The sequence below is a fragment of the Branchiostoma belcheri genome, unplaced genomic scaffold (genome assembly GCF_001625305.1).
Source record: "Branchiostoma belcheri isolate BF01 breed outbred unplaced genomic scaffold, Haploidv18h27 scaffold85, whole genome shotgun sequence".
NCBI lineage: Eukaryota > Metazoa > Chordata > Leptocardii > Amphioxiformes > Branchiostomatidae > Branchiostoma > Branchiostoma belcheri.
The window spans coordinates 586,427-597,291 of record NW_017804520.1 but is presented as its reverse complement, the minus strand read 5'-3'; the positions used below and the strand labels follow the sequence as shown (position 1 = coordinate 597,291).

The window sequence follows — 10,865 nt, the reverse complement described above, 5'->3', positions numbered from 1 at the left end:
ACGTGGTCATGAGGGTTGAACAAATGACACAGAATATGGTTTGGGGAATAATCTAGTCTTCAAGTTCATTTCTTTACAATTTCGTCTTTTTTCGTTTGATTTTGGCATTCTACCACATTGGTATGGTTTTTTTTGTAACGGTATATTTTTGCTTATTTTGCAACTGTTTTGTACGATTTACAGTATGGTTGAAAACTTTTTTTTTTGAAACGGCCGAAAATTCATGCGCGCGCGGATGCCATCCATATAATCAAATCAACATATGGCCTTACTGTTATACCAATGCTAGCCGTTACACGCGATTGGTGCTGCCGCACGGTAGCATGTATGCAATCTACATAATCTATGTTGCCTTATAAGACGTTGTAAACTTCCTGGATATCGTTTTTAAACTTTCCACACATGCAGTACTATACTAGTAGCGGATAGCTGTCCGAGTTACGCCCCCCTCCCTCCCCCTCCCTTCCGACAACGGATTCGTCCGTCCAGGCACTACGTCAGTGAGAGAACGAGCAGCCGTCGATCATGTGAGCCAGGCATCAAACACAAACAACCTAGATGCTATTTTCTGTTCAAATCGGCGGTGTAACTACCACAAAATCTAGGAAAGATCAATCTGACAGCTCACCGTCCGATTTTCGTGGGCGCCGCCATTTTTATTACCCGGCAGCCTTCGCGACAACAACAACAATAACAGGTGTTGAAGTAACTTTCTGTGAAATGTTTTCAAACGATCAGTGTGATTTTCAAAGCTAACATGGCCAATTTAAGCTCTCCAATCCTTTCAACTTTTCATAAGAGGTAGTGAGGTTTATGTTGTGAAAATGTATACTGTACTGTAATGCTTATGTGTTTATTAAACAGTGTTTGTGGCTTGTACCTTAAATTCAAACTTTCGTGGATAGGAGTAAAACGTAAAGTAAAACTTCTCTTGTATTATGTGCATAAACTACTCAGTTATGCGTATTCATGTCTCACTGTGAAATCTAGTTGGATATTGATGAATCAAAAGTCTGGACAGAATGTCGGCAATCTTATATTATCACTCGCACAATATACAGTAGTACTTACATTTTAGTTACATGTGCCATGAATGAGAAGCTGAACACAAAACAACTGCACTCTCCAAGGACTTCTTGTTACGTTCATTCTTTAATTCACCCCTATGATACTGAGTGTATATCATATCCACCACAAAATGTAGATCTAAGGACTAATTAATACATTACACTACGCTAATACCTCTACTTACAGTTGTCCTGACAAGGCCATGTAACGTTATATGTTAGATGTAATTCACTGGAGATAAAATAACACAAGCTCACAATGTATGACTTTGAATATGTTTCATGCAGTCCATTTCATGTAGCTTTATGTACATGTATCATTATAGCACACAAAGTTAATTCCTTGAGAAGCAAAAATGTTGGGAAATAGAATTAATAAAGTTTCCATCAATTAAACTATTCCTTGAGAAGCAAAAATTGTGGGGATGGCATGAATAAAGTTTCAAGCAATCATCCATGGGCATTAGGTGCTACTGATACAGTTGACACTGTACACATCTCTCTCCATTTTTGGCACTGGATGTCCAGTTGGATCTTGGGACCCCTATTTCCCTGAGTGTGTTGAAGACTCAGTCCTCCCACCTTCTTCTAAAATGTTCTCTAGGATGCTCCCAGGTTGGGATTGCTTCTGAGTTTTATCACGTGATTGGTAGGTTCAACTCTAGAAGTTCATTTGGGTTTGGTTATCCTACAGATGACTGGTAATCACCCTATACATGTATTTTATTACACCATATGGTTAGAAATGTTAGAAACCTCTAAGAAAGTATCATAATTTTCCTAGCCTGGATGCTAGACTGTTTATAGGGCCTACACAACAAAATTTCACAGCCTTGAGTTAGACCCAAAGAGGTGGACTGTGTAGGCCCTGGAAAAAGTCTGGCACCCAGGCTGTGATTTTCTAGCTGTGAATGTTAAAGTCCTGCAGACTGAGCTATCTGAAGTATGTTCTGTGCCTGGAGAAGTCCTGGCTTGTAGATCATTTTCCCCTCATATTCAAAGGAACCCTGAAAAAAGTAAGTAAAAGATGAAAGGAGGTTAAAGGAAATCACCAGGGTTATGAATTAAAGAGAAAGCATTTAAAGTTGGAAGACCTCATGGATATGCTTCACTTTTCTAAAGCTGCTGCAAACTGAACTATACTTTGTGCCATCAACAAGATTGGTGTGTCGACCATTCTTCCCTCATACACAAACACCGCCTGGAGAAAAGAATGCCAAAAGCAATACTGACATTACAAAGCATTGAAGACATTGTTGTTTTTGAAGTGTGTACATATGCTATGACTGCAATAATGTTAACAAAACCATACCTGCTGTTACAATTTGAGACTAGAGAAGTAACATTTGCAAAGCAAATGCATAATGTTTACCTTCGGACATGGTCTGCCCTGTTAATTTTTACTAAAACATATTCACATACATGTACTACTAGTATATGGTGACAGGGGCAGAGCAGACCATGAAGTTTGCAACACCAGTCACCATGGTGACAGACGTCAACAAATCATGTCATTGGCCAGGTCAGAGGTTAGTGTTTGGAGAAGAGGAAATTGAGTAAAAACAATATGTTTTCCTTCGGTAAACATAATTATGCACATGTATTGGATGATAGCAGTGAAGTGTTTGTAGTAAAGAGTGTAAAATTTACAGATATAGTTTGTATTTAGCCCTTAGCTAAAACTATATTTCCTTTACTAAGGAGAAAAACCAGGACAAGGTGTACAAAAAAACTAAAAAAACATGTGAAACGCTGAATCGCATGCTACATCTACTTGGAGAAGAGGCGTTCCTACCTTCCCCTCCTGTTGGTGTTGTTGAAATGCCTGAATGAGTCCACGTGCCCAGACTACCCTCTCAGGACTGGGGGAGAACGCCTGCTGAACAATCGGCACCTGGAACGGGTGGATCACTGATTTTCCTACAGTTCAAACATTGCCACGGGTTAGAGAAATACAGAGTACTGTAAGGATCAGATCTCTTTACACATCTAGATTTTGAGTGAAGAGAAAACAATATGGAGTACACTTACGGGTAATACAGGCACATCACATTTAAGCCTCTGTCACAAATTCAGAACATTCCTTTGAAAACCAGCCGACCAAGATTGGCTGAGGTTCGGGAGCAGTCTGACCAGATTTAAGCCATGCCTGTCTTTCTATATGAGACAAATTTGAGTCAAATTTCACTGCCAATCATATCAGCAATCCTTTTCTGTCAAGAAGAATCTATCATCACCATTTCCCACATACATGTACCTGTAAATCCAAACCTAGCTCCTTCCTCTGCCTGTCTTCTGAGGCTCTCCGTATCTGAAAAAAAAGAAACAAGTACTGTATGATTTTTCTCCATACACAAAGTTTCAATGTGCAAAGATCTCATCTAAAAGAATAATCACAGTTGATAACTGCACAAGTATCATGTTTTAGAGTAAGTTAACAGTTCTGAACTTCTAGTTGGCTAAGCAATGTATAATACAACAGATTCAACCGTCTCCTCCCATACTACACGGTCCCTTGTGGAGTAGATCAGTTACCTAGGATTGTGGTTAAGTACCAGGAGTTGTCATAGGTTGAATCTTAAAAAATTGTCCTCTAATGGAATCAATTATCATTATCTGATTGCTCATAAGACCATGACACACTTGACAATCTGCTGCTTACCTTTATAGTCCACAGAGACGTAGTCAAAGGCCTGTAGACCGAATGCCTTTGCCGCAAGGACTACCATCTGTCTAGCATATATCAGTTCTGTGGCATCACTGGTCCTACTGGCACCTGCAAAGCAATAGGGTGGGGTTAGGTGGGGTCATAGCTCTAAAAATATAATGTTACAATCAAGACTCTGTTGCAAATGATAACCATTAAATGAAAGTGGCACCACTGGTTCATACACATGTCCATTGTCTCCAATTTATCAGTTTTTAGCTTTTCTTTTTTTAGATATAAACTACTTTTGTTGACTTAGCATCTGTGTTGGTACGAGTCATTATGAAATAAAGACTTAGCTTTAACTTCCAACACTTAGATTACAGAATTGGGACTTACCCCAAATTTTCGGCTGACTCCATCAACCTTGTTCACGGAATGTTACTTTTGTTGAGTTGGCAAACCATGTAGGCCATTCATGAGCATTCAGACAGCTTGTGTTATCAGAAATGTCCTTCAGCACCAAGGACAGGGATATTAGTGTATACTTGTATTTCATGGTTACAAAGTGAGCACACTTCCCGATTGAGCTTTCTACCAGATTTTCCAGGCATTCACCAGGCACTAACTACGAAAATAGAAATGCCTATTATTAGGAATGTAAGAAACAGGAGGAGCCAGTAGAAACAGATAAAAACCCACTGGTCCCGGGCCGGGGTTCGAACCCACGACCAAACCCGGGCACCAGTCCACAGGCAGACACTCTAACCTCTCCTCTAAAAGGTCTAGACTTGTTTACCGGATCAATTGGTAGCGTCTATAAACCCCCCACTGTTAAAGGAACTACCTATATCAGCAGCAAAGTCTTCAGACCCGAAACACAAGGCCGCCAGTCGGAAGGGAGACATGTCAGACAGGCTGACAGTTTCCTGTAGAATTGGCTGAAGGTTCATCAGGCCTTTCGCACTCTCCAGGAGGGCAAAAAGGTCAAAGGTCGGGTTACTCTCTATTCCAGCGACAGCATCATTTAGGCTAGCAGCAAACTGTGGGGGAAAAGTATATAATGTATGTGAATATGTATGATAATAACTGTCAAACAAAATAACGGCATGTAATTGTAAATGTATTTACCTCCTTGATAACGGTAAACTTTTTCACAAGATGACTTGTTTTTCCATGGTTTTTCTCACCAGAAACAATGAGCATTCTGTATCACTGGGATAATTGTTCTCTGTATAAAATAGGCCATGTCATTATATACGCCAAAAAGCAGTTACTCAAGCAACTCGACATGATTTTGAAAACGTCATGTCATTATATATCAAAGAATCAAAACAGTTGTCATTGAAAAAATGAAATTGTGCTCATAATTGTTACAAAATGCCTAAAAAGCTGGTGTGTTGCACCAAAGTTCATTTATACCAGTCAACAGTATTGAAAATGATCAATGTATACCTACAGTTTGCATCTCTTCAACACTCTCCACCTTTGGTAGCAAAATGGCTGAAGGCAGCTTCTTTGCTTGCAGAATAGCTGACAGGTCCTGTTTAATATGGATGCAAAGTAAAAAAAAAACTTTATAGCATTTTGTAGTTAGAGTTTACTAAAATCTATTCATTGGTGATAGAGTTATAAAGCTGTTGTGCTATTGCCAGTACTGATTATCATAATTTTACAGGAGGAAATGAAGAAGTTTCACTCACATCGTCTGCCAGCCCACTGTCCACAGAGTTGATCCTTACAGCACACTCTGTCCTGCCGAAGTCAACCTCCTCCAGCATTCTCCTAACTGTTGTTCTAGCTTCATCCTGGTGGACAGACACAGTGAACTTTTATTACAATACTCTAGAGCTGCAAGCCAGTGGAAAGGTGGAAAACAAGAAATCAAGTATTTCACACCTCCCTAAACTATTTAGAATTTCTTGTTTTATTCATTCATTATTGCAAATTTCTTGCTGACTTTTGTGCATTTCCTCCAGCCAATATATACTAGTAATCTGTGATCATTTTTAGTTAGGCAAAAAAACATCTACACAACCAGAGACCATTATGGCCTGTTACTAGTTAGGCAAAGTGAGACAACATTGTCTGCTTGGTCCATCAGTTAGGCACTTTTCCACATGGGCCAGGATCCAAAGTCCAACCTTTGCTACACTTTTCTGCCTCTGCACTTGTAGGAAATTTTCTGGTCAGAATTTTTCAAGGGAATTTTGAAACTACACGAAACAATTACAAGGAATCAAAACCAATGATGAGATAAACCTAAAAGGTAAACAATAAAACATACCACAATGCCTCTCCCATATTAGAGTTTAGTCTCCACCAGACTTCTTTTGCGGGGTGAATAAATCGTACAAATCGGCCTAAAAAGGGTATTAATTGGCCAGATAAGGTAGCCGGCCAGAGAAGCTCCAGGGCCCTGGAGCTTTTAGGCCGATTTCTACGATTTATTCACCCCGCAAAAGAAGTCTGGTGAAGACTAATTAGAGTTCTTCATTCATTCCTTCATGCTCTATTTCAACCATTAACTACATATTATTATACAGAATATTCAATCATCAATTGAGGACCTTTTTGCTCAGTGCTACGGCATCTTCACAGTCCAGAACGACGCAGTCCACGTCCAGTGTTGGGACCTTGCGAATTTTCTTCTCATCATTCCCAGCTACAAACAGGAGTGCCCTTCTGGGCCTGAAGACAGCGGAAGGTTGTCCCGGTGGACTACAGTAGGATCTTCTCACTGATGTCTGCAACACAACTCTGCAGTAGAACAACATACCACATAGAATACATTAGTCTACATGAAAAAATACAAACATTGTCATATCTGGGTTGATTAGGGTCTTGGATGTCCCTATGGCCCAAAGCTGCATGAGAGTGAGTGAGTGAGTGAGTGAGTGTGAATGAGTGAGTGAGTGAGTGAGTGAATGAGTGAATGTGAGTGAGTGGGTGGGTGAGTGAGTGACGTGAGTGGATGTGAGTGAGTGGGGAAATCAAACCAAAGAAAACAAACAGCACTGACAAGAATCTATTGTAAATCACTCGGACGATTTTGAAGAAGTTACTTTTTTTAATGAGATTCTAAGGGACAAAATACGTTTCTGTTACTTTGGATACAGAATTGTGTAACACTTGGTCAACAGACAATTATGTCTATTGTCTTATTTTTCCTTGATCAAGGAGCTTATATGGAGATATAAGTAAGTTGACGTTGCACCATTATTTCAAAATGTCCTGACATTGTTTAGTGTATTGTTTGTTGAACAGATCCACATGCTCTCAAATTCCAAATTGGTAAAACGCGGAAAATAGCCGCGCGCATTTATTACTTACCGAAGAAGTTTACTAGATGCCATTTTATATTTCCCAGCAAGCTTTACGTCAAGAAAAGCCGGTCCAGCAACTTTAACCTTTAAACCAACGGACCGTTCCAACATTTTTTCATGGGGTCCAATTCGGAACCAACCTGCTCTGTCTTGTAATATTGCATCTGAGAAGTTAAGACTATAAGAGTTGAAAATTTGTCAAGATGTGCACAGACAAACAAAAAAAGGAAGTGCAACGTTTGCTGATCTGAGCTGGTGTGTTACGCCGAAGGGCGGTTATACCGGCTATACCGATACAGATAGTACAATTTTCCTTCGAATTCGTGCTCGATATTCCTTTTACAATTCTGCTTTTCTTACGCATTTAAAAATACAATACCTGCATACGGAAATATTGGTACAAAATTGAGACGAAAAACTTAAGCATAGATTCTTCACTTGTTCCATTTTGTCAGTTTTTATTATTGATATTGATTATTACATCCTGGCGAAGGTAATAAAAACAAGAATATTTCCTTCCCTGGGTATCTCTACGATCTACCTCGTTGTTTCGACAAAACTGACTAACTTACAATTACAGTTTAAAATTTCGGGAATACTAGACGATTATCTTCGAATTCTGATTGACAGGAGTCACAGGACTTTCTGCTGTGGTCACTAATGCATGTAGAAACAAGTTGAAATAAATGAAGTCGCCAAAAAGCAATTCCACCAAGGACTGTTTAAGTATATAGCAGTCCCGTTACATCCCATAGTCTCTTACACTTATAGGGTAGCTAAGTTTCCTAGAGTTGTAGAGTGACAGAAACTGTCATACGTTGTAACAAGAACATCATATACTGTCCTTGGCATTGTGCAATCAAGTTAATTGTACATCTATATGCCACCTCCGCAATGTCTCCCGCATGCGACAGTTTGGTTCTCCCGTCGTAGCCTCCTTTGCAGGCGTTCGGGTTGCACGATTTTCTTAATCTCCAAGCAGATCCCTATCGGTGGCAAGAAGACAGCATCAAATTGGCCAGGCAGTATCCATTGGTCAGAGAAGGTCTCCGGCCACCGACGGTGGGGGTAGTGACAACCAAAAAAAACGGCCATATATAAAAAGGTAACGAATCGATCATTCCTCCACAACCTCTGCTTGGAGAGTACGATTTTCTGATCAAACGTAGATCGCACGCATCAGAAGCTTCGGCCTAGCGTAAGGCCTCTATCACTAGTATCAGCCTCTACCAGGCTTCGGGAGGCGGTCCGGTGCGGCAACCTGTACTCTCTACCGGACTAACTCCCCCGGCATGTTATCTCTCTATTTGGCCCATTTCTACTGTTTCCAGCCACCTCCAGAAGCCTGGTAGAGGCTAGCTCCGGCCGCCAAATCTAGAATGCCATGCCAGGCTCCCAGAACGACTACAAAGGAGGCTACTCCCGTGGGGCAGTATGTCCTCTGTACACGAGCACGCTCTAAACTTGCTAATATGATGCCCTTGTCAAGAGCCGATCGTCATACAAGAAGAGCATATGCACATCCCCGCCATATGGTGACGCGGCCCTCCCCCGGGGGGGCAGGGGGGACCTCTGCTCCCGGAGTCACCGTCACGCCAGGGGAGGGGACAGACCCGACCCGCGGGGGTCCCGCCTGATGACATCTTTATTGTCCTCCGCAATCATCGGACGACATCTTGTGCAAATACACGTGTATCTCATGACAAGAAATATAGAGTTGTTTGTGCGTAGGGTGACAGGAGCGCGTTCAGGATCTATAAATTTCTTTACAAGTCAGAGTTTGAAGAGATCGATCTTCTCAGACCAGTACTAATGCTTAGCACAAAATGGAAACTTTTATAAACATCTAATCCTACAATCATACAGGCAAAGACGTCTTATGCCTCACTGTCCTGAGTACATATAAAGGCTGTAAATTGAAGATACTGCATTTCTCAACCATCGAAAGGTTACCAAAAAAAAACAAAAAAAAACTGAATGCTGGCGTACGGGTCGATTGATCTTTGTCTTTCTATTACTTTGTGTCACATATGTATTATCATCTGTATTTTCTACATATTGAATCCTTTTTGCTAATTTACTATGTGTAAGTGGTCGCGTTGAAATAAGCTTTAGATACTTGAGTGCGCTACCACTTTGTGTTGTACCATCTTATACAGTATGACAATAAAAAATCTCGATTATTTGATTGATTGCTTGATTGATTGATTGATTGATTGATAACATATCTCGATCGTATAATAAAATTAAATCCATCTGTTGAACAATTTTGCAGAATTGGAAATTTATGAAGTTTTATACAGGTTTTGCAAAGCGACTGGATCTCAGCAGATTAGCCATCACGCATGGAGACTGGCGCTGTACGGACTAAACCGTCCAAATTCTCCAGCCGGGCTAATATATTATAAATTGAGCAGAAATAATTTACTGCGGTGATGGTCCAAAGCTGGGTAAAAGATCAATGTTGCAATCTCATCACTCTGGCGGGACTGTCACCTTTCAGGGGGTCGTGGTTCGGGATTGAGATGTTAACTAATCTCCACTCGTGCCTAGCGGAGAAACATTACAATTAATGAACTGATCGTCAAAAATGCGTACAAGATGAATCTGAACTGTTCCTCCGTTTAACGACGCTTTCTAATTACCAGGGCGACTATTGCAGGATACGGGAGTCATGTTGGCGTTTCCAGGGTGAGAAAAGATATTACGATATTACGGATCGAGCCTTAAATATAAGTTCTGGAAAAACTTCGTTAAAACATGTCTTGAGAAAAGGCATGTTAACTGTAGCTAGAGTTGTAGCATAGATATGTTTAGTTATTTGACATACTGCCCTTAGGGTTGGGCAGGAATACGCAATAAAGACCATGGTGATTGTCAAAAGTACTCTCCAAGCAGAGATTGTGGGGCCGGGGAATGATCGTTATCTTTTTATATATGGCCGTTTTTTTTGTCCTGATCCCCTCGGTGGCCGCGGAGCTTCTCTGGCCAATGGATACTGCCTGGCCAATTTGAGTACTGTCTTTTTGCCACCGAGAGGGATCTGCTTGGAGATTACAAGAAAAGTATCACTTGTATATATCAACATAACACATAACTTTGTTGGAATGCCACGTCCAGTCTTTCCCAAGTCTTTCCCAATTTGGGTTCTATTGAGATTTAAAAAAAAAACGCAAAATGATGCCCAACTAATCCCGGTTCCCGTTTCACAACAGACTTCAAGCGACATGAATCCCTTGTTGTGTGTAAACGCGGCGTCTAGAAGAATACTCGTAACTTACAAACGGTCTCTCAAGACAAATCAAACTTTATTGCCCAGCAATGGTAACGGGTAAAAGGTATGGCAAATTGCTCAAATAATTAAAATCTACACTACATGTAGGGAACAGGTGTAACTTTTTCGTGCTTTATTTTTACACGAGGGAACGAACTGCAATGTTTATGGACACACACACACACACACACACACACACACACACACACACACACACACACACACACACACACACACACACACACACACACACACACACACACACACACATTCAAACACACGCGCGCGCGCGTACACACATACACACACACACGCAATCGCACGCATACACGCACACACACACACACACACACAAACACACTCAAACACACACACACACACACACACACATTCAAACACACACACGCGCGTGCGCGCACACACATACACACACACACGCAATCGCACGCATACACACACACACACACACACACACAATCACACACACACACACACTCAAAACAATACCTCCGTCCCCAGATGTAATAAAACAAACTAACAGGTATATCCCC

General features: G+C 40.9%; 2 protein-coding genes across 3 annotated transcripts in view; both read right to left on the bottom strand.

Moving 5' to 3' along the window:
• The window catches only part of LOC109487051 (citrate lyase subunit beta-like protein, mitochondrial), a 4,536-nt gene extending 3,864 nt beyond the window's left edge, over positions 1-672 (bottom strand). The window contains exon 1 of the mRNA XM_019791001.1: positions 629-672. Coding sequence (XP_019646560.1) covers positions 629-654 — 26 coding nt within the window. The 5' untranslated portion in view covers positions 655-672. The remainder of the gene's footprint in view (positions 1-628) is intronic.
• Positions 673-1,133: 461 nt separating this feature from the next.
• LOC109487048 (citrate lyase subunit beta-like protein, mitochondrial) lies at positions 1,134-7,134 on the bottom strand. 2 transcript variants are annotated; one of them, XM_019790998.1, is made up of 9 exons: positions 7,048-7,134; positions 6,285-6,474; positions 5,418-5,522; positions 5,174-5,257; positions 4,562-4,757; positions 3,730-3,843; positions 3,325-3,378; positions 2,863-2,987; positions 1,134-2,268 (listed from the first exon to the last, which is right to left on the bottom strand). In XM_019790998.1, the coding sequence occupies exons 1-9, from the start codon at positions 7,068-7,070 to the stop codon at positions 2,176-2,178; spliced, it is 984 nt and encodes a 327-aa protein (XP_019646557.1). In that variant the 5' UTR covers positions 7,071-7,134; the 3' UTR covers positions 1,134-2,175. The 2 variants fall into 2 exon arrangements, with proteins under 2 accessions (XP_019646557.1, XP_019646555.1); XM_019790996.1 differs by having other exon boundaries at positions 1,134-2,074.
• Between the last annotated feature and the right edge of the window lie 3,731 nt (positions 7,135-10,865).

Excerpts from the sequence above, each read along its gene's own strand:
- LOC109487048 (XM_019790998.1), bottom strand. The coding sequence starts at position 7,070 with ATGGCATCTAGTAAACTTCTTCG. Across the intron at positions 5,523-6,284 it reads CCGTAGCACTGAGCAAAAAG|GATGAAGCTAGAACAACAGT; the intron begins GTCCTCAATTGA and ends TCTGTCCACCAG. Across the intron at positions 5,258-5,417 it reads ACAGTGGGCTGGCAGACGAT|GACCTGTCAGCTATTCTGCA; the intron begins GTGAGTGAAACT and ends CATATTAAACAG.